This window comes from Gymnoscopelus microlampas, assembly GCF_963454915.1.
Source record: "Gymnoscopelus microlampas genome assembly, chromosome: 20".
Lineage (NCBI taxonomy): Eukaryota > Metazoa > Chordata > Actinopteri > Myctophiformes > Myctophidae > Gymnoscopelus > Gymnoscopelus microlampas.
This window is the reverse complement of record NC_139957.1, coordinates 32,543,991-32,568,501: the sequence shown is the minus strand read 5'-3', so window position 1 is coordinate 32,568,501 and position 24,511 is coordinate 32,543,991. Positions and strand designations below refer to the sequence as shown.

The window sequence follows — 24,511 nt, the reverse complement described above, 5'->3', positions numbered from 1 at the left end:
AAGATGGCCTGTGTCGTTCTGCTACTGATTACGTGGCGTATTGTATATCCTATCACTCGAAAAGGAGAAATGTACATCAAAGTCTGCTACTGAGGGATTGGCTGCATTACATGCGCTAAGTACATACACATTTCAGCTCCTCTGGAGCTGCTTACATCAGGCCGTGGATCAAGAAGCCAATTGCGGTTGCGGGGAACATTTTCATGCATGCCGCCTGTAATCCTTTCATTAGCAGGAGGTTCTACGGCCTGCGTATCATTGTCACCACGTGTTAACAAGAAGGACAGGGCTCTATTAGCTAGAGGGAACAAAGCGACTGGGCTCAGTCACAACTAAGGTCAGTGTTTTGTAAGACTGAGGTGTAACCAAAAGAAAGGTGTGATGAACTATAGAACATTTTTGTTGTTTTTATAGATATTAAATAAATGTATATCATCGGGTCTTCAACAGGGGGTCTGGGACCCCTAGGGGGTCCTCAGAGTTACTACAGGGGCAACACCAAAACTTTGTGTGATAGGAACTTTTTTTTGTACATTAACCACTTGAACCCTTGCATCCCTCTTCAGAGGGGAACATTAGCCGAAAATGGCAGATCTACAAGCTCGCGAGGCGTTGTGATTTCCGGCAAAGAGGTTTGGTGTAGGGGAAAAAAGAGAGCTGACAAAGTACAAGTTTTCTAAGTATTAAGGGTTTAAGTGGTTAACTGTCTGAAAAAATACATATTAACATGAATCCAACACAACGCTACACATTGACAGCGCTGTCAAACATGTCTATGAAGCTATCTATGAAATCTATGAAAATGTTTAATCCGCAACACAATTTGTAGTGGGGAGGTCCCTGCTTCATCTCTCTCTCAGCTAAGGGGTCCTTGGACTGAAAAACGCAGAAGACCCCTGTTATATATCGTTGCCGTTGTGCGGAATGTCCGAAACCGTTACTTTTCAGGAAATGCAAGATGGAACAGCGTGCATGCTCTAGTCTAGGGGTTTCCCTGTGTACAAAGTCATCCATTCCCCCTGGTGTTCCTGGGGTGATACTGTACAACCCTCAGCGTGACAGGGCTGGCCTGTGGCAGCCTTGTGAAAGCCCTCCTCCACTCCACTCCCCTCACACTGCTCTGGGGAGTGTCACGGCAAGCCAGTGCCCCCCCTCCACCCCCTGGCCCCAGCTGCAGCCAGGGGGGGTGGAAAGTTAAACCACAGCATTTCACAGGGATAGGGCAAAGCACAGCCTTAAAGCCAATGGAGGGGGGGAGGAGCGGGGTGCCGGGGTCCCTCCTAATGGCACTTCAAAAGAACAGACTCTGTTTTGAGAATAGGCCAGAGGGCTGGCGGTTTCAAAGCTGCCATAACCAACGTTGTTTATTCTAGCATCCGCAGGTCAATGCCAGTGTTAAGCACACAAAAGCCAGCGTGACGGCGAGCGATGTCTTCTCACTGCGCTTGGCTCGAATAATGACAGACTGAGCACCGCTAGTTCAGCTGGACGAGGTACATTTATAGGGCCGTAAATTACAGACATGGTTTAGGGTAAAAAAATTAGTTAGATTAATCGATTCATATTGAGCCCATGCCTGTTAAAAGGTGCTTCTAGGAACAAAGACTAACAAGAGGATAGTCAGATTTTGACTTGGCCTAGCGAGATGTCTCAATCGATCTTCTCTGAGCAACGAGCATGCACAGTGCTCTCCAATATCCAAGATCCCAGACCTCCCCAGCTCGGTCTTGGAATTCAGACTGTCTACACTTCTTCAAAACACTCATAAATTTTCTTTCTTTCTTTCTTTTTTTATGCTGTCAATCTCACACACTCGGCAAGTGACAGGGATTTGTCTAAATCCCAAACAAGCGCCCTGATTGCACTTCATTTAGCTTAAACGCAGAGTCTTAAAATGACATTATAGAGAGTTCAGAGTAACACGATACATATCATCTTGAGGTTCAAGATCGGTTAGTATTAACGACGTACCGTGTACGCAAGATGGAGCTGAACAAAGTTTGTCACAGTATGTCCTCGAGACGACGCAGCGAGACCCATTTTGACTTGAGATGAGGGATTGGGCTTCACCACTTAATCCCTATATACTTCACTGACTGGGGTCCCCCACGGGTCTACTGTATACTTGGTCCCCTCCTTTTTTCCCCTCTACCATCAGATCCCTTCAGCGAAAAAAAGCTGATCTAAAAGCTCACAACGCGTCGCAACGTGAGCTTGTAGATCTGCTATTTTTGCTGAATGTTCACTTATTATCACATGCCCAGAATAGGGATGCTAAGTTTCATGTGGTTAAACAGTAGTTGTTAAGCACAAGACAAGGGATTTGATTTTCCATTTGCAGGCTCTTTATTATATAAAAACACACACATACTGTAGACACACACACACACACAGACAGACACACACACACACACACACACACACACACACACACACACACACACACACACACACACACACACACACACACACACACACACACACACACACACACACACACACACACACACACACACACACACACACACACACACACACACACACACACACACACACACACACACACACACACACAAGCAAAGAGAGATACAGAGAGACAGAGAGAGAGAGAGAGTCATAAAACATAATGTATTAGTCTTGGGGAACGGAGCACTGGAATAAATTGGTTTGGGCCCAGAGTGCCTCATCAGTGGCACCACAACAACAGGCGAAAGGGGGGAAAACCGGCACCACCTCGCCAAAACCCCGACAAGCAGACTCCATGTGCGGCGCATTTTCCTCCAATTAGGAGCAGACGCCGTCCCTGCCCCACGAGCCTGCGGAGCCGCTCGCTAGCTAGACGAACGTTTGTTCTGCGGCTCAACCGCTGCCTTGGGGAGCGCTGTTAATGTGTCCACAGAGCCCACAACAAGCATCGCAGACAGGCAGAGGAGGAACCAGTGAACATACACATCACACCCATTAAAAGAAGGGAGGGAGGGAAAGAAAGAAAGAAATAAAGAAGGAAATAAAGAAAGGAAAAAAGTTGACAGGAGAGAAGAAAGCAGGCATGGTGAAGAGGAGTGTTGACTTTTTTTTTTTTTTGCTGTTGGACTGGGCGCTGCTCGAAAACTCCACGCCACAAGAGACACGACTATGACAATGATCCCTCCCGCGTCCCGCCCCTGGCCGCGCAGATCGCTGGCACACAAGAACAACAACATCATAAAGCATCCTTCATGTGCTGTGTGTTTTTGTCATCAACTACGACAATTGAATTAGCCTTGCATCATTCTCAGATAAATTATTGCCTCTGAGCTGCTTCTCTGCTGTTGAAGTGATGAGAGATGCGCGGCGGCGAGCTCCGAGCCAGAAACACGACAGACGCCCTGAAGACAGCAAATAAAACGGCTAACAATATGTCGCTCCATCTCTAGACACAGGGGCCCCTGGTCCATTTATCGCTCTATATAAAAGACTTTGGATTTCATAACAAGCCTGGCCATGGTGATCATCATGGTACCCCTATTTTTGGTACAGGAAAGCGTGTGACTATCTGACAAATGTGGGACACAGGGAGGGTGGTTCAAAGGCGGGAGCTTCAACCACACTGTACACTTAATGAGGAACGCTCACTGGAACACAGGACCAGTAAGTGGAATGTTTTGTGTGTAATAAAATAGGCCTTTGGCTTGGCTAATCAGATCTCAGTCAAAACATCTCGTAATCAGTATCCCTCAGTAAAAAGCCTGTCCATTAATCATAAGGCAGTGGTAAGAAGCTGCATGGGTGGCATTCTCCACACACGCACACACAGACAGACTGACACACACATACGCTCACACGGTCCCACACACACACTCTCACACATTCTCTCTCTCTCTCTCTCTCACACACACACACACACACACACACACACACACACACACCCCCCCCCCACACACACACACACACACAGACACTCACACACACCCACACACAACTCTTACAGTAAAAAAAGAACAGAAATCTGTTGTTTTTATTTCTTCCCACAACAGACATTACAGCGCTATAAAAAGATTTTGTTACCGTATAGCCCTGTAGATAGGCAAGACAATTTGGGCGGAAAAAACTCAAATCCCAATTTGAAAAACAATAAACAACGGATTAGAGACATTAAAATAGCAGGGAGCAATTTGCCCCAAATTAAGATTATAACTTGCTTTATGGCCTCTCGCATGGCTGCTGTCCAGACAAGGCAGAGAACGCACTGAAACGGCATAATGTGTGTTTTGAGGGCGCATTCCCTCGTCTTAACCGCACTTACTCATTAAGCTACTATTCACCACGACATTATGATTAGGACTGGGCGATATGGACATCATGTGTCATATAATCATACATCATGATAATTTTATATAAAATATAGATAAAATACCTCAATATTGATTTTGAGACAATATTGCAGGGATAGCGTAGGATTAGTGCTTTCGCAAAATATTTACACAATGAGATTCTTTTATAAATAATCATCAGTAATACCTATGTGTATAATAACTAAGTAGGTAATTAGTAGCCTGGTTCCAGACAAATCTGCCATTGCAAAAAAATAATTATTTGCCCTCGGCAGATTAGGTCTGGCCCCTCTCAATAGAGATTTTAATTCTCTCCCTCCGAAGTTGTGAGGGACCAATCAGAGCCCAGTATGCAAATATGCGGCGGGTTTATCACCAGCGGCATTTTTTGAATTTGCCCCTCGGAAATGCAGGTTCCACACAGAGATTCCAGACTAATATCTACGCAGTGATATTAGTCTGGCCATGCCAGGCTAGGTAATTAGAATAGTCAGGTACGTTTTGCATCACTTTTCTAGGACTGTTAACTCATGGTTGATTAATAGATTAATTGGTCAGTTTGGTCTTTGTCAGCCAAGCCTCTGTTAGGTGATAAGTCGTTTGCCATGCTTTTTTCTGTGTACATCTCTTGTCAACTCTAGATATAACGCTTTCATTATGCCAGTCTATAACTTTCAATAGCCAGTAGCCATTGTGAAATCATGTTCAGTACTCAACCTCACCAACCTGAAAAGGCTGGTCTTTGTATTTGTATGCAGCAAACATAACTCGATAGTGACAGTGAGAGAGAGAGAGGGGATGACATGCAGCAAAAAGCCTTGGGTCAGATTCAAACCCAAGCCGGCTGCAGGAAGGACTATATCCATACTTATGTGGCATGCGCCTGGTAAGAACCAGGTGAGCCAACACCGCAGACCTGCAGAAAACTCAATTTGTTGATTAAACCAAGTAATCAAGTAGTGGACAAATTGCTATGACTATTACTCGACTAAGAAATTCATTAGTCACTGCAATGCAACTTTGAAAACCAGTGGAAGACAACACTTATGCCATATCACTATATTACGATCCCAAAACTCCCAGGTGATTTTATCAATATAATGTTGATATTTTTATTTACATTTTATCTTATTGGTCCACGACAACTGCAGCAGTCACATTAACAATCATCAAGTCGGAGCTTTTGACAAGCAGGAAGAGAGGAGAGACAGTAAGTTTAAAAAAGGGGGTGGGGGGGCTGACGGCTGCTCAGAAAACACGGCTCCTCTGCGGTTTGAGTTTGGATTTTATTTAAGAGGGGAGTATTAAAAAAAAGAGGAAAAAGAAAACATGGTGATATGAGACTGGACTCCCTTGAGAACACACAGTAAAATACTCAGTTAATTTAAAAAATGGAACCAAATGGACCCATTTGGTTCCATTTGTACACTCTTCAAGGTTACATGAACACGAAGGATTTTACTGCACAGACCTGCCTGCACTCATGTTTTACACTGGCTCCTACATGTCTCTGTATGCCTGTGTGTGTGTCTCTGTATGCCTGTGTGTGTGTGTGTGTGTGTGTGTGTGTGTGTGTGTGTGTGTGTGTGTGTGTGTGTGTGTGTGTGTGTGTGTGTGTGTGTGTGTGTGTGTGTGTGTGTGTACGCGGCCATGCGCGTGTGTGAAACACACATTGCATGCAGCAGCCCACCTTGAGAGAGAGGCAGAACAACAGAGAGATGTCGAGGGTGGTCCGCTGGAACTGTCAGTGTCTGCCTTTGGAAACCTAATCCTGCAGGAACACTGTGAACGCTGTAATTAAGTCGCCCAGGGCCACTGAAGACAACAAAATTACACGATATTCAACAGTCAACCGATATCTCAGGAGGTTAATGGGCATGTTCGCAGCAGACCACAGTGTTTGTGTATCATAATACACAAAGGGGACGGACCTAATTGCCTTGTGCTCCTCGCAGAGTGATAGTATTGCAGTGGTACGCTGAAAGTATTGAATTTGACAGGCTGCGATGGCATATGCGTTTACTTGCGCGGCGATGTTCCCGTATTATTCGGCATGCGATGGGATAATGGCGGCGGTACGCTACCACAGCACCACCCTGTCGCATTCCTCTTTTGATCTGGCAGAGGTAATATCCCATTTAAATTAACAGAGATGGGACGCATGATCCTGATTGCGAATAACCCAAAAATGAGACAGACGAGACAGGCTGACAGTAACAGTAACATGATACTTTGGCATGTAAACACACAATCCTGTTTACTGTTGGCCCTCAGGGGCCCTCGTAAATTCTGTCTGCGTGGTAATAGTTGGAATATCCTGTTTATTATTACTGTATATAAAAAGGTAGATATAAACAGATATAAACATCCCAAATATACAACCTTAACTGGGACAGCATCTGGAATAATGTGCGCATGTGTAACAACATCACGTTGCGTTGCAACATGTTGTGAGCTTGTAGATCTGTTGTTTCCGCCTATTATGACCAGAAAAGGGACCCTAGGGTTCATGTGGTTAAGGCCCTCAGTTGGGACCGAATGAACGAGACACAGAGTAACCTGCCTGGTGTTTTTTGTTGTTGTTGTCGAGTTTCTTCTACTTTCGCTCTAGACAGATGCATCATACGGTTGTTGATTTGTGTCCGACAGGCATGGATGAGGCCTGGATTAAAACCCCCGCCAATATACACAGCATTGCCCATTCATTTAACACCAGCACGGTAAACATTCGCACCCTGCACTGGTGTGGCTGCTCAACCCAGGAGTGATGCTCGGGGCTCAGATAAGGATCTTTATGCGGGCGGTCGCCAGATAGCGTAAATCCACACCCCTGCCGCATGGCCCGAAAACAACTAGCACTTGGGTCCCTATTATGTCTAGAGAAAGCTCATCCAGAGTGCGAGGCCCCCACTGTTTTTTCTAACGACGAGAGGTGGGGGAGAGTAAAGAGAGCGAAAAGAATTATAATCATTTTGAAAGGGAGAGTATGGACGAGAGGAGAGGAGAAAAGACAGGAGACAGGCAGAACTGAGGCACTGAGTGGAGGCTTGGTCGTGTGTGCCGTATTCAAACTCCCAAATCTCAGATGGGGAGAGAGAGGGAAATAACGAGAGAGAGAGAGAGAGAGAGAGACAGAGAGAGAGAGAGAGACAGAGAGAGAGAGAGAGACAGAGAGAGAGAGACAGCCAGACAGACAGACAGACAGACAGACAGATGGGGAGAGAGAGAATAAAAGAGTGTGGACAATTAGTGCCAACACTAACACGGGTAATGGCTCCGAAATGGAGTTCACACGAGCTTGGTGCTGGGCAGGAGCAGCCAAGAAAACAGTCAGCCTAAAATCAGACAGACCTGAATGGTAACAGAGAGGAGGAAACGAATTCCTGCCTCAGTCAACAGGCTTTCCACTACTCTGCCGCCAGCAGGCAGGAAGGGTCCAAATACCTACAACTACACAGTCTAACGCTGAGTGTTGAAAATCTGCCGTTTTTTCTGTGTACAACATGGAGTAACTAGACAATCATTGTGAAAATCAGAGGAAATATGAAAGATGTATGTGTGGCTTCCATGTACAGCTGTGTGTGTGTGTGTGTGTGTGTGTGTGTGTGTGTGTGTGTGTGTGTGTGTGTGTGTGTGTGTGTGTGTGTGTGTGTGTGTGTGTGTGTGTGTGTGTGTGTGTGTGTGTGTGTGTGTGTAAACTGGAGTGACATATGCAGCATAAGAGGGTTCTAAGAAAGTGTTTACGAGGCACTTAATGTAGAAATTAAGACTTCTACATTACAGCATAACTAATCTCTCAAAACAGATTCTGCTGACAGCCGAATCTGTCAGCACCACTGCCCTAAACATGTAGTCAGTGTTGTTGTTAGTAGGAACAAACACAGAAGCACCCAAGGAGGAATTGGACTAAGAAAGGGGACGAGCCAAACCGAGTTCCTGTTTCTACACATAAAAGGAGGTGGTGCCCCCAGAGGCAAAAACAAAGGAGGAGGGGGAAAAAATAACAATCTTTTTTACCGAATGGATTTCCAGATTGCAACTTAACTAAGCCATTTAATTTAATTTACTCAATAACAAACCTACTGTCCTCTCGGTTATAGTAACACATTCACAACCAACAGGACGACGGGCTTCAACTAGAACAAAACAATGTTTATTATCTGGTTCTGAAAATGACAAACATTGCCGTCTCAAAGTGTGCCCATTGCCCTAAATGATTTGATCAAATCTGTGCTGTCACATTTGGCTCATCCAGGTAAGAGTTTCTTGTGGGTTATTAACGTTAATAACGTTATCATCACTTATCTTCTACACAAATCTCGTCATTGAAAATAGCTGATGAGTCAGTGGCGTACCCACCATAGAGGCAGGGCAGGCGGCCGCCTGCCCAACTAAAATCTAGCCTCCCCTAGAAAATAAAGTAAAAGACTGAAAAACAGGCAGTGAAAAAAATCCAAAGAGAATAGTGGCCGTCGGACCTCCTCGTCCATTTACGCGGGCAGGCAGCCAATCACTACCGTATCCATTCAGCAGAGCGACGTCGCCTATAGTGATGCAAATGTGTGCCTTTATCTTCATGGGGTGCCAGGAGTGCCAGGTGTGGGGGTCTGGGCCATCACCTGTACTCACCTGGCATAAAAGGGGCTCTGAGTCTGAGAGCAGCTTGAGCCATTAAACTACAACATGAAGAGACCACCGCTGAATGATTGATTGATTATACTTGCATATTGTTTTTATTAACGTTTTTCAGTTTTGTAGTCAGTGTAGTGTTGTTGTTAACTTGTTTCCCCCGACATTTTTCCCCGAGTACCCGAGGGGGCGAAGGGGGGGGCGAGGTAGAGAAATAAATCTCGCCTGCCCTAAATGTAATTTCTGGGAACTCCACTGTCATGAGTCGCGTTGTGAGATTGGGGATAGGGACACTATAGGGTTCATGTGGTTAACGCATTCAATCTGGGAACGCATGTGTGTCATTTTAGATTTTAGCTATAACCATTATTTTATACTTTGGCTATTCAAAAATAGCAGATCTACAAGCTCATAGCGCGGCACCGAGTGCCACGCTACAAGCTTGTAGATCTGCTATTTTTTTTATTTGTGCAAGTCTTTGAATATATATTTTTTAAAGCGAACATTTGTAACTCAAATCTTTGTTTCTGGGAGTCCCTGGAACAAAATATTATACAAATGTCCACTTTGAAAAAATACATATTCAAAGATTTGCAAAAAAAAAACAATTAAAAAAAAATAGCAGATACAAGCTCATAGTGTGGCACTCGGTGCTGTGCTATGAGCTTGTATATCTGCTATTTTTTGAATAGCCAAAGAAATCTACAAATGACACAGATGCTTTCCCGGTCTTAACCCATTTTGGGCGGGAACCCCTTTTTGTAACTATACCTTTCAGGACGGAAACCCCTTTTGGGGTTCCTGTTGCTATGTACAGTATATAGCAACATACAACTGTTGTCATTCTTTAATAAATATTTGAAGTTTTTCAGAAAACTTGGGTCAGAATTTAGAAGGCGTTTTTAGAATCGACCTCAGGTCTATGTCAGCTACAATGTGTTTATCAGCGTAGTGCGTGTCACGGTGAGTGAGGTGATTTAGTCAGAAAGTGCAGCTCTCTTCGGTGGTTGCCATGAGACTACCTGGCTGTGCCCGTAGAGGTAGAATATTAACTTAAATTAAGTGGTGCATTATTCACAGGAACAGTGGTTTGATAGAGGATGTGATAGAGGAAACATTGTATTTATTTGAAATCACTCCTAGGTTTAATTTTTAAATAGTAGCAGCATTGTGCCTCAAAGTTATATTGTATCTTTAATGGCGGCAAGTAATAGATAAGACACATTGACACACTTTATATTGTACCTAGCTTGCTGTTGGCGGTTTCAGTCATAGGTCTGCTGGAATTTGGCCAAGATCATTCCCAATCTCTTTTCTGGCTACTTGCAGAATGTCAACATTTATCTTGTTTTTGTCTTGTTCTGTCTGTGTTTGCTTTATATCTTTTGTATATGTATATATTTTTATTTTTATTTGTACCCTTCTCTTATGTTTTGGGGTGATAATTCAATGTGTTTATTGAACTTTTGTATTTTTATTGGTTGCACTAAGGAGCTTTCTATGCACCTGATCATATGCATTTAATGCTGAATCCTGCTGTGAAAAACCCAATAAACAAAGTAAAAAAAAAAAAAAAGAATGTCAACAACATTTATATCGAGTCAGTCCACGGTTACTCACAGTTTCATCACTGTTATCAATTTGTTTCACCATTTCTATTCTATCGATAAGGTCAATGTTAAGTTGTCGCGGTTCTCCAGCGTCTGTCCCACAACAGAGGCGAGCGCTGTGCAGGCATGCTGCTGCCCTGGCCGGTGCCTGCTGGCTCTGTGCTACAGTACATTGTGCTACATTAATGGATTAAACCTTGAACAGGCAGAGATATTTTTTCTTAAACCTCCTCTGCATGCATCATGTGAAAAGAGTGTCCCAGACAATGGAGGAGGAACCCCACATATAGGCTCTAATGCAGCCTGGCAGCGAGTCGTGGGTTCGACTCCCGAGCCTGACAACCTTTGCTGTGTGTCACTCCCTGTCTCTCTCTCTCCTTGTTTCCTGTCACTCTATCACTAGGCCTGTCACAATTATTACATCATCGTCTAATCGCAATTATTTGAGATAATCGCAATTACTTTGCATAATCGTCGAAATTAAGGCAGAAATAGCAGATCTGAAGTATAAATTATTAAATATGTCAGTCATTTCTTTGAATATTTCAGTTATTTGTCATATCTGCCCTATGCAATTTTGGTTTACGAAGCCTTGAAAATGTGAAATTTTATTTTGATTCATATATTCAACGCCAAAAACCATTAAATCGTTAATTACAATTATTTGCATGACAATTAATCGTCAACTTAAATTTGTAATCGTCACAGAACTATCAATCACTGTATTATCTGAATAAAGGCAGAAAAGCCCCCAAAATATATATATATATAATATATATAAAAAAAATAAAGATAGAATAATGATGATGGTACCGAAGCAATTGGTCCTGTGTGGCACAAACATCTTGCAGGCAGTGGCAATGTGAAGTTCAGCACTCAGCACGGCTTTGACGATTAAGTCCTCCACCTGGCTCATAAGTACTGGAAGAAGCAAAAAGGAGGAGAGGCGAGGGGACGGGACAGGAGGGGAGGGGAAAGAGTGTGGAGGAGAGAGGAGGGGAGCGGAGGGTCAGTGATTCACAGTATACTCGTCGATGCCACATTTTTCTTTTAACTCATGTAAAGCAATACATGTTGTTGAAAAGGTATAAGTAGCTCCCAAGATTAAAATGTATTTTAATCTAAATGTTCCCTCTCATAATGATTTATTCTTCTTTTTCTTTGAATCTTATGTCAAGGGATGGTGAAATTAAGTGCCGATGCGACCCGCACAACCATTATTTTTGGAAATCTTTGCGTGGATGCTGCAGTTAAGTGCCGCTGCGAACCGCACGACCATTATTTTTGGAAATCTTTGCGTGGATGCTGCAGTTAAAACGTTTGGAAAACGTTTGCTAAAGGATGAGAATGAGAGAGAATGAGAACTCGACTCACATGTGGTGTCTCTCCCCTCCTGCTTCAAATACCTCAGCATCGCACTCATGCTCCATTTGTTCCCATAATCCTCCACTTCGGGGTCATCGCAACTGACAAGGAACAAAAGACAGAGAGAGAACCTCAGTGGCTTGGGCTTTTTCCAAAAACGAGAGAAAGCCCCCTGCCCCCACCCCCCCATAATGACCATGTAACAACTGACAGATGACTCGATCTGCGTTCCAATTAATTAGCACCCGTTTAAAATGAACCTCTTGAACCCTATAGCATCCCTATTCTGGCGGGAGATTTGATGTAGAGGGGGGAAAAAGAGCGGACCAAGTACGGAGCTGACCCCGGACAACTAAGTATCGAGAATTTAAGTGGTTAAAATGAACAGCAGATATATAGTACTGTAGATTAGATATGACGTTACCTGACGTAGTCACTGCTCTTCTTGTTCACGCTGTAGTTGGTGAGATGCATGAACTGGTTCCTGATGTTCTTTGAAGCCCGGTCATACTTGACTGTAGCGAACCTGTGGGGCAGGGCAACGTGTTGCTTATTTGGACTAAGAATCAAACGGTCACTCATCATGGCATAATGACTTCATTCACATGGCCGACTCCTGACTGAGCGATGGGACACTTTAACCACCTAATAGCCGATCTACAAGCTCACAACGCATCACGTCGCAATGCGTTGTGAGCTTTAGATTGACTATGTTTGCTATTTTTGAATAAGAAATATATTTTTGGCATTTTTTTTATTGTTGAAAAATATATATATATTTTTTTTTTCCCTTTATATTTTATGGAATTCCTTTGCATTGTGAGCCTATAGATCTGCCATTTTTGAAAATGTCTGAGCATTTTTTAAACGTTTTGAAAAGGAATTCTACATTTTCACCTACTGTATAATGACTTGCTCAAAATAGGGACGCCAGGTTGAAGGCTTATAATTGCAAAGATTCAATTCTTCTTCCCCTCCTCTGCGTCTGGGAAGGAGTGGGCGCCACATGTGCAACAATGAGAATTCCTTGGCAACACGGCTCGTACCTGAATACCATCAAACCGAGTGGAATGTCAGGAGATAAAAGTGGGATTCGGAATTTTGGCCAGGACTTATAACTCACAGCTCATAATCAAGTGCAGCAAACGGAAGGGAGTCAGTGTCGCTCCGCGCAGCAGCATGGAACTTACCTTCGCCGGTCCTCATCCAGTCGTTCTGTCCATCACCCAGCCCCAGCGTCCCCTACCCTTGCATTTAAACCCTAACGTCCCTATTCTGGACATATTATAATAGGAGAACATTCGGCGATAGGAGAACATTCGGCCCAATAGCCTATCAGATGAGCCGATCTTCAAGCCCACAACGCGTCGCATTGTGACCTTGTAGATCGGCTATTTTCGGCGAAGAGATTTGTGTAGAGGACCAAGGAGTGGACTAAGTATAGTGCCATGGGGGACCCCAGGCAGTCAACTAAGTATATATGGTTTAAGTGGTTAAGCATCTTGCTCATATGGGCTCTGGAGAGCTCAAGTTTTATTTCAATTTTTTTCCCATACCCCCCGTTCTCTTCTTTTTTCTCCCCATAACCCCCCCACCCCAGAGGACTATGTCCATACTGTCAACCAGACAAACATTGAATTATGACAAAGGCTAGGTAAAGGAAACACAAGTAGAAAATAAATACAAATACAAATAAAATAACATAACCAAGACAAAAAAATAATAATAACTAATAACTTGGTAAATGCAAATACCCTTGTGGATGATAGGTGTTGTGTACAGGTTTACAGTGTCAGTTTACCATATACAAACATACATGTGCCAAAGTAAGAGCATATTAATCAAACCAATCAGTCAGGGTTCACAGACCATGAAGTAACAGCCTTCTAGTCAGTCGGCCAGGGGTAACCCAGATCATAAAAGGGAAGATGATTAGATAAATAAAATAAAATGTTCTATGTCATATCTAACAGTGTTTGATTAGCCTGATGTACTGTTGAGACAATGGAGAGCTCTGTTTAGAATTACACCCCTCCCCCTCCCCCCCATCCCCAGTCCTAAGTCTGTAAAGTTGAGGCTGCCCTCTACTGGTCACTGCATCATGTGTACAAATGATTTTCTCACTTATTGCATAATCTCTATGCCCAAACAGCAACATTATTTACATGACACATATCTGTCAGCTTACCTGGCCAGGCCTTCTTCGTACACATAAATAAGGAGGGGATCGTATGATGTCACCAGCACGTATAACCGCACGTCAAATTTAAAGTCTGAAAACAAACAAACAAACATTAGTCAAATAAAATGACAGGATCATGTGCAGATGTAACGCGACGCGCTGTAAGCGTGCAGATCTGCGATTTCACCGAATGGTCGCACTTTTTTGCCAATGTTTGCATATTAAGGCATGCCCAGAATAGGGACGCTAGAGTTCGTGTGGTTAATACAGTGGGACAACTGGAAGAAGAGCTCACCGTCTATCAGCAGAGGGTTGCTAATGTAGCGAGATACCAAGATGTTTTCATCCATGGAAATCTGGTTTGGCTGTGGATGAAACATGGTAATATCATACACCATGCAGATAAACATGACTGCATCCACTTTTAAATTGCTCATTGACAGCTGAGTAACTTTCAACCAACAGAAATTGAACAGTGCTCAAGATCAGCAGTGGAAGATGTTCCCAGATCTTTTAGTTAAGTAAAAGTTGAAATAACACAGTGCAGATATTCTGTGTTACATTCATAATTTGACCTAAGCAAAAGCACAAAAGTATTAGGATCAAAATAAACTTAGGCTTGGGTTGTATAGTTGCCAGGCTGTAACTCCAAATATTGGTGATATATCTTCAATTGTTGCTCCGTTGATTAGAAATGTATAAAAGAGGCTCCTCGTTGACTTACAATGCACGGTGAAAAAGGTCTCAAAGTCACTTTATAGCACCTAAGACAAACAAAGAGGATTCTGCTCTTTTCCTAATTCAAAATAGAAAAAACAACAGGAAGTTAAATAATACACAAAAGAGTGACTTTGAAACCTGTTTCAAGTCAATAGGGAGTTTATTTTGGATTACCATTTTTTTATCAACAGAATAATTATTGAAGATATCTCACCAATATTTGGAGTTACAACTAAACAACCGAAACCTCTACCAAAGTGTAATTTTGCACAAAAAGAACCAAAAGTAGAAGCACTTATTACGCATAATAATACTACACATTATTGTATTATAATTATTGATGCATTAATGTGTACTTAAAGCTACACTATTTTATTCATTAAAAAAGGTTATATAGTGCCGCTTTAATACCGCAGTTGGGAAGGAGAGGCTTATTTTAACTACTTTCAATACTGCTGGGCAGCTTGTGAGCACCTGGATCAATATACAGTAGCCTTGTTTTGTCTCAATCTATAATAATAATACATCCTAATTTATTCATTTTATATTGTTTATGTCAATCTGCTAAGTAACTAAAGCTATCAAGAAGTATAAAGCAGCAGAAAATGGAAATACCAGTAATAACAGTACAGCACTTGAGTAGATGTACTTAGTTACTTTCCACCTCTGCACAAGTTATCAACAGATGGCTATGACTATGTTTGCCAGTCTATAAAATCAAATAAAAAAAAAATCAAAGGAAAAATCAGATCAAGGGATGTTGAAATCTACAATGGCATTGGTCATAGTAGGCCGATCCTCAACAGCACTCTATGAAAATCCAATCCGGTGGTAGGAGCTAGGTCATTTATGAGGTTAAAATGTGTTGCAGGTGCTGAAGCTGAGAGCGAGGCAGGGAGGAGCAACTAACCTCAGGGCTGGCTACAGTTCAGAGAAAACCCAAACCCTGAAAAAAAAAGACTTGAACGACCTTCTTTTCCAAATATCACCCTGACATTCTTTCCACTGTTTCATAAAAATGCCTGAGAAGAAGAAAAGAAGAAAAGAAGAAAAAACGTGTATACGTTGTCCAAGAGAGAGAACCTTGTGGACCTCCTCCAAGAGTCCATGCCTTGAAGTGTGTGATTTACTCAACAAAGCTTATTAATGGCTATGACACACACCAAAGAGGACTCTATCAACAACACTAGTATACTGTAAAAATCCTCAGTGTTAAAGGTGGTGTACGTGATATGTTCTCTTTTTTTACTTTACAGCTCAATATTCAGATAATTATTGCTATAGTGTTTGTTCAGTAACAGGGGTCTCCCAATCCAGCTCTTTAGTAAACATAAACTAACATTTCAGGTCGGGATAAAAAATAAATCCAATCAGGAGAGAGATAATTTATCAGCTTGAATTGTATACAGTTCCAAACCCTGATCACTTCTAATTTTACTTGTAGCCTGTATGATTTATCTCGCCTGATTCTCACCTGATTGGATGAAAATGGTATCTGGACCTGAAAATGTATTTTCAGTTTACTAAAAAGCTGGAGAAATGGGGAGACCCCTGTTACTGAACACTCCCTCTACAGCAACTATTACTGTAGGAATGTACCATGTAACAAAAAACATAATTAAATCCCCTTTAACTCAGAGTTACAAATGGATTTTACTGTGTAACATCTGGTTGAGCAGCTGCATCATTCCACATAGCGTTTTCTCGAGGCGACTACGCTACCATCGAAACGTCCGTCAAGAACTTGAAGACAAAAGATGTCTATGCGATTTCTATGAGCTGTGTCAGGGAACGATAGTGGTCTTACGTTGCTGACCAGGTAGATCCCCCTTCCTCTTGAAGACGCCACTGGTTTAATGATCCAAGGGCCCTTGTCCTTAACGAAACAACCTGGGCAGGAGGAAAATTATGAGTATACAGTTCAGAATGAGCAATAAGGGTGAGTGTATTGTATAACAAGCTCTGTAGGGTTCCCACTCCCACTCTCCATGACCAACTCTAGGGCTGGGCGGGCGATATGGACAAAATCAAATATCATAATTGTGATGATATCATGTGGGGGTTCATGGCAAAAATAGCAGATCTACAAACTCAACGCATTGTGAGCTTGTAGATTGAAAATGTTTGCTATTTTTTAAAACATTTAAAGTTGAAACTATATCTGGTATCATATCAATATATCATATCGATATAAATATATTGCCACGCCTATGTCAAAGGACGGTCGGTCGGCTGTCCAACACTTGAGTGCCAAACAAGATATCTAAAAATCTACAGGCTGGATTGCCCTGGAATTTGCTGTGCACCTTCATGCTCCCCAGGGAATTAATCTTAGTTTGCATACATGATTTCTCATAATAAAAAAGGCAGATTGCAAGGTGAACCCTACTCATTGTGGTGGCAAGGTGGCCTTTCCTCCTGCGCTACCCTTGGGCCAAAAGGCACTTTGTAGCTTTTTATTGATGGCATTTTATTTCATTTTAAAGCTTAAGCTGTTTACAATATGTGTTATTCCTTCAGTGAATATACACCAATATATAATATATACCATCACCCCTTTATTCTGGCACTAATTCTGCCTCTAAGGATGGTAATGCAAACTGCTTTGTTCTAGTTGGGTGTAGCTACTGGGTCTTTTAGACTCAAAGTTCCAAACATTTTCAAAAACTCTATGACACATGATCAGATTGACATGCCTGTCGCTGTCGGGTGGAAAGCCCTTTATGTCATGACAATTACTTTTCAGGAAGAAATAACCTGTGTTCTAATGGATCCAATGTAGTTTTTATTTATTCTTGTTTAAGTCTTGTTAATACTTTTTATTGGATAAATATTCATAAAACCCACAGACAGACTTAACAACGTCCACCTGGTGTCCCCATTTTGGCTATATCATTATTGGCGAAAGATAAAAAAAAAAATAGCAACAATAACAGACATGCTCACAATTCATTGTGTGAACTTTTGTAGATGGCCTATTTTTGCGTGACAGTCACACGAAAAAGATGAAATATGGAGATACAAGGTTTCTGCCTGACAGCGATGAACTCATGCCACATATATTACAAGGGGTCATGAACCCCTTCAACCAAACCCACCCAGCAGGGATGTAGCCAGTCGCCTCCCTGTATATTTTTACTTTCATTTTCTTTAACTACACAGGTAAAGTATAATTGAAATAAATAATCTCTTACGCAAGAGACCTGTGGGTGACCCATCCCTGGTCGACAAGGGATCCAGCGAGGCTCCAACAAAATTTCACTACTTTTCCAAAACTTTTCTCCTTTGATTATTTTACATAACTCATCCAGGCCTGGAAAATTAGATTTTAAAATGCCATGCCTTTTCCAGGTTTTCTAGGAGAGTGGGAACCCTGGCTCAGGTGCAAGGTTTTTGAGGGAAGCTTACTGCAGAAGTCCTGGTACTCAGACGGAAGCACAAAGGTCTGGGGAACAATGTGGAAGTTTTTAAAGCCGTGAGCCTGCTGCATTCGCTGGATGTTTTTGTACAGGCGATCTTTGCGCGTCAGTTCATATGACCTGGAAAACAAACACGGCCGCTGACCTGTGAGTTAAAAAATGTTCAAGCTCTGTACAGTGTGCTTGCTGAGAGAAAAGTAAAGTGCAGTGCAAACACAGTGGCAATAAGACTCCCTTCTCCGTGACATTATGATTCATTTCATGTTTTAAAGAGGCACGGGTCCAAACTAAATGCACTTTGCAGTGGAAGCCAACAAACACATTGACTGATCTGAAGGTCTTAGAATGGCTCAGCAGCAGTATAAGATGACTGAATGCTCAATGCATCTCCTGTGGATGTCAGTTCAGAGGTGTGGGGACATTTAATATGTATGACTTATCTATTTAATTGTAATTTACCCTTCTTTTTTTTCATTGGCAATTGGTGCTTGGTTAGGTGGGGAAAAAAGGAATGCAGGGACAATCATTCCTCTTTTGTGTTTCCATGTGTACTCTGAATGTTCCTTCCAATACAATATTGTCTGCTTCAACAGATACAACTGAAGATGTGCCCTGCACCTGGGAAAGTGGTTGACCTTCTGGAAGTCTTGAAGGCTGCGCAGGAGATAAGGCTTGAGGTGTGACCCCGTCCACATGAGGTTAAAGTCATTACTATTTGGATGAACCTGAAACAAACAGAAACATTCTGGTCAAGAGAATATTCAGAGGCTTTGTCAACAAATTTAGATTCACTGCACACAGGACAAATTACCAAAATGTATATACTATATATTTCAGAGCAACACCAAGTATAATAGTTGATGCTAATACTGTGCGAGCTCTGCACAGTTTCCAGTCACCAACAGCAGTATTATATTCTGATGTCCATCACATGTGACTGGTCGGTTAGCATGGATCTAAGAAGCAGATCAGATACTCAGCCACTAATCTGGTGAAATATAGCCTACTCTCTTCAAATCACCTCAAAGCAAAAGCCCGCTCACCAGCTATTTTCATCACCATTTTACTTGATGTGTTTTCTGTTTTGCTTTGTTTTATTCCAGCCATTGGTGGGGAGGCAAGTTTGGCATGGCTTTTTCACTAACTTGTCTAGGAGAAAGCCATATGTTTGCAATAGAGGGTTATTAAACTCTGGCTCTATATGATGCTGTGGCAGACACTCGTCTGCCTTTGATGACGGTTTAGTGGGAGTCCAGAAGCATCGAAGAGAAATAAAAAGAGAATTAATGGTAACTGTTTGAAAGGAGTGATAATGAGGAGTATGCTCCCCTGAGGGCCGATACTTTTTTATTTCCATTGTGGGCACATTCCCAGGCTTCGACTAAAGCCTGATTTATACTTAGTTGCGCACCAGTGTCGCACACCGAAAATAGACGATCTACAAGCAATGCGACACGTTGGGAGCTTGTAGAACAGTTATTTTTGGTGCACGAACAAGTATAAATCAGGCATTAGACTAAGACAGTATATAAGTGAAGGCTAAAAATTACAGATTTTCAATCCCTTATCCTACAGTGTAAAATCCCAGTGGATTAGACAGACATGGACCCATCCCTTATTGTTAAAAAACACACAGAGGATTTTACTGTGTACAATGCTATATTTACATTACTGTACGTAAATATAGCATTGTGCTTCTGGAATAGAATGCATCATCTGGAATAGAATGCATCATGTTAGGGTTATGCATAATGTATACTTTGTTGTACAGCGGTGTACGACGTCACACATGAAACATGACATTGTTGCGTACGTCACCACTTTGACATTGGACGCCCAAGAACTTTACCTCATGGAATCCATGATTGGTCAGTATTCCTCGTACCAGGCGGCTCTCTGTGCGAACGATCTTGAAGGCCATGTTGTATCTCTCTTTAACAAATGGAAAACAATCTTTAATGTACTTCAATATGCTCAGACATTAAAACATTCCTAGCACCCAAAAGATAATAGGCTGCAACAGCTTGTTTTATCATCTTTCACCATGTTCCTGCTGTAACCTCAATGCATGGTAATAATGTACCTCCAATGGAGCAGATGTTCAAATCTCTAGAGACGATCGCTTCAGGGCAGAACACCAGGACTGGGATCTTCCTGCTAAGACCACTCCAGGCAATGCAAGGGTGGTCTCTGGAAGGCACAGAATCAAATGAAGCCAGATATAATACATTAGTAAGATGTAGTAAGACATATGTGCATCCCATAAAAAAAGATGACAACTGAATGATGTTGTCAAAAACAAATACAGTCTGGGGATTTATTTCCCTTCATGCCATGTTGAGTTTACAGTCCTGGATGATGCTGGCTAGCGGATATGGGCAGCTTACCTAACCCTGGTGGAATGCATCCTGACATGATGTTGACTTTATATAAGCAGATAGAGACAGAACCACACACAGGGTTCAGGGCGTGCTGGGCAATAAAAAGCCCCAGCTACTATATTAACAAACACCCTGGTAACATTGCACTGAGAATATCTGATAGTGCCAGACTCTGACTGCCTATCAGGGGCTAAAAAAAGAGACAGATAAGATAGCATGTTGAAGGAGTCAGAGTCAAACTCTATCAGTCGTGACCGTCCTTGATAAGATGGGGCAAGGCAGGGAGGCATGTAAACAATTGTTGCTCCTAGCTCAAATATCCAGGTATGCCAGACAATAAGGCTTCTGTCTGCGGTCTGCGGTGATATCTGTGCTACACGCCATTGAGAAAGGTATTTTGATAGCACAGATCTCAAGTCAGCGAACAACAGAAGGGCTCAGACTGGCTGACAACAAGTACTGTTAAGTCAATGTGATGCTCCATTAGAAACATGTTCACACAGAAGAGGATAAATGTTAAAGAAAACAACTGATCTACAAGCTATAACGTGTCGCGATGCATTGTTAGCTTGTATATCTGTTATTGGAGTATAAATACACATTTAGGATACATATTAATATCTGTTTCTGATGCTCTGCTCAAGAGACTCAGGCAGGGGGAGGGTTGATAAGATAGTTGTACTGCCGCTCAGGCAGCCAACCAGTCAGTATTAACCAGGCTGAAGTTGAACCATTGCCAATATTAAGCAATCCTGGCTATTTAACCACTTAAACCCTATATAGATACTGTACTTTGCTGACCGGTATCCCCCAGGGCTCTACCATGGCCTCCTCCTTTATTCCCTCTACTCTCTTTGTCAACAATAGCCAATCTACAATGCAACATTGTGAGCTTGTAGATTTGCTATTTCTGCTGAATGTTCACCCACTGTGTTTTTTGCTGAATATTCGCCTATTATAACATGCCCAGAATAGGGACGCTGGTGGCAGAAATAATATGACAAAGACTGGTGGGTGTTACAATGAGCTGCAAAGAAATGTCGTTGGCTTTAGCTATTAGGTTTCCAACTTCTTTTATCAATTATGCAAAATAAGAGTTACTCAAGAAGTTCACTCTAACTGCATCTTGGCATCAATAATTAAGATGAGGTTAGGACATCCCCTATAACATAGATTACATTACACATGATCCGTAGCAACATTTATGAAAATGTACATTTACTGTACAAGAGACTTGGTAAAAGCAAATGTGTAAATGCTTTGCTCAACAACATGATGTTCATACTGGTACCAGAGTAATGAATGTTCTATTTAAAGACAGAGGAACCCTAGAATATACAGTAAAAATCCTCAGTGTTAATTAATCCCTTTGTAACTCAGAGTGTACAGATGAAACAGGGTCCTTTGGGTTCCATCTGTACACTCTCTGAGTTAAATTAACACTCAGGATTTAACTGTGTACATGCCAGGAGGGATCAGTACTAAGCTAGGAACCCATTAGACATGGACACTAAAGTGTCCTGCTAAGATCAAATCAGACGGCTAACTCTACAAGCCGTAGGGATTGTGGGCAGCACGTGTGCATCCAAAAGGAGAATGCTCACAGAGAGGCTTATTACAGCAGCCCAAACAGGAGAAATTACAAGCTATTATTTTCTTAACAAAACACTATAACAACTTAATTTTGGTGTTTGTTATCACGTCAAGACAAATGGGTTATTGGAATTCTATCTATGATAAACTATGTCCAAAGTTAAACTGGATAGACACTCTCACACAGTCACATATGAGTTGTCATTATTTTTTCTCCATTATTAGACAAATCTATAGACAAACACCATATTAGAAAGACAGACAGACAGACAGACAGGCAGGCAGGGGGGTTCAGGCTCAAGGTGTATACTATATAGTTACATACAAACACTGTACTACTGTAGAGCTGTTGCAATATTGCAGGCAGTGAAATCATTGCACTTCAACAGTGTGTACATTAAAAATACAATGAGGAGATCAATGTATGCATAATAAAGAATAAAGCAGAGACAGGCAGACAAACAGACAGACAGACAGAAAGGCAATCTGACATATTCTGAACTTTTAATTAGTATATATCCACTTACTCCTGCTCGTCCTCCTGTGAGGACTCAGAGGAATCCTCTTTATCCCGGATCACAGCTGGCATTTCCACGGCGGCAGGTGAAGCAATGCCTGGTGAAATGTTCTGGGTGCCTGTGGTTCTTACCACCACGGCATCTCCAACCTACAGACAGACAAGTCACCCACCACCAGTAAAATAAGCACTGATCATCACTTAACAGAAATCCAAGCTACTGATTAGCTAACGTTAAGCTAACAACGTTAGCCAACTATTGGAGATTATATACTTTCAGTGCCTTCAAAAATGGTTGTGTGGAGAGACTGGACACTGAGTGACAACCTTATGTTAGCACAGGTGTGTAGCAGCAATCTTGCAATACTCGGTAGCATAGATGATGACACAGTTGCTATGGTAAATAATTGCTCGACCAACATGCAGTGCCATTGGGCTGAGGAGAACTGATGAAGCCCAGACTGAAGGTAACCAGTGTTGCCAGGTGTTGTGAGAGAAACAAGCAACGTGGTCTATGAAAACAAGCCCAAAAGAAGGGAGCCCTTCGCCCTTTAAACATAAAGCCGATCTACACGCTCACAACGCATCGCCTTATTTATTGTTTTAAGTGTTGCACATAATGCAGGCGGCAGCAGGACGTTTACTTATGGAAAACGAGTGCTTCCAGACAGTTCCAAACTCCACTTCGAAAAATAATCACCTGCATGGAATTATTGCCAGAAAGTAGCTCATAATATGTCAACGCGGTGGACTTTTATGGAAAAAAACACTTTGCAGATTCAAGCTTTCCGTACAGATGCAATGTTGGTGAGTTTAACGACGTTTTGATACAATCAGACAGGACTTTCCTGTTTGGATGTATGGGCTGTCAATGGTTGGTGTTGCAACTCGAGATTCAAGAAATTACAAATAGAATTTTGAGTTGCTTGCGGCTAAACCCACAACTACCAGTATTTACAAGCAACTTTAGAGAAAAAGAAGCCCAAAGTCGCCTTTAATAAGCGGACATGGCAACACTGATCCCAGACTGAAGGTAACGCTAACAACTAGCCATATATATAACGTTAGCTATAATAAGAACACAGAGGTAGCTACTAGCTAGCTATAGGTGAATACCACCTTGTATGCTATAACGGTCAATGAAGTAATAACCAACATACCTAAAAACACGCCAACATAAACGTGCATCTAGTCTTTGAGCGTGCAAGCTTGCTAGCATCACTCACATCACGGCGGGCTTAGTTGTTGATGAGCACCATCCTGTGTTGCCAGGTTTTGCGAGACATAAGCAACCAGGTCTAGGGAAACAAGCCCAAAAGAAGCCACACGATGAGCATTTATACATACGTACATTGGCTATTTGAAAATAGCCAATCTACAAGCTCAAAAACTCTTGCAATAAAATGTGGAATATTTCGATTTTTATTTATCATTCTAACAACACAAATGTTCCTAGCTGGCACAAACCTAGCCCTAGAATGTCTGTGATCTTACATACATTTAACATTCTAGGGCTAGCACAAACCCTTTTCATGAAAATATTTGAGAACCACTGGTTTAAATAATAACAAGCCTAAATAAGCAAGTACACTTTAGAAACAAGCCCAAGAAATCGCAACCCGCAATTAACTACCAATATACACAAGCAACTTGACAGAAACAGAAGCCCAAAGTCGCTTATAATAAGCGGACATGGCAATACTGCCATCCTGCTTAACGTTCCTGGTAACTACAACAACTGAGTAGCAACAGATAGGAGCATGCGCAATGCACACCTTAAAC

General features: G+C 42.1%; 1 protein-coding gene across 2 annotated transcripts in view; it reads right to left on the bottom strand.

The window, feature by feature from the left end:
• Nucleotides 1-23,992, bottom strand: part of ttll5 (tubulin tyrosine ligase-like family, member 5) — an 85,865-nt gene extending 61,873 nt beyond the window's left edge. The window contains exons 1-12 of one of the 2 annotated variants that reach the window (XM_084044476.1): nt 23,890-23,992; nt 22,740-22,879; nt 20,322-20,428; nt 20,088-20,170; nt 18,857-18,963; nt 18,228-18,358; nt 16,627-16,709; nt 14,395-14,464; nt 14,106-14,190; nt 12,342-12,443; nt 11,927-12,018; nt 11,366-11,473 (exon numbers count right to left, since the gene is read on the bottom strand). In XM_084044476.1, the coding sequence (XP_083900602.1) occupies nt 11,366-11,473; nt 11,927-12,018; nt 12,342-12,443; nt 14,106-14,190; nt 14,395-14,464; nt 16,627-16,709; nt 18,228-18,358; nt 18,857-18,963; nt 20,088-20,170; nt 20,322-20,428; nt 22,740-22,801 (1,030 nt within the window). In that variant the 5' untranslated portion in view covers nt 22,802-22,879; nt 23,890-23,992. Of the gene's footprint in view, nt 1-11,365; nt 11,474-11,926; nt 12,019-12,341; nt 12,444-14,105; nt 14,191-14,394; nt 14,465-15,729; nt 15,811-16,626; nt 16,710-18,227; nt 18,359-18,856; nt 18,964-20,087; nt 20,171-20,321; nt 20,429-22,739; nt 22,880-23,889 lie in introns of those variants that run through there. The other variant, XM_084044477.1, reaches the window with a different exon arrangement.
• Between the last annotated feature and the right edge of the window lie 519 nt (nt 23,993-24,511).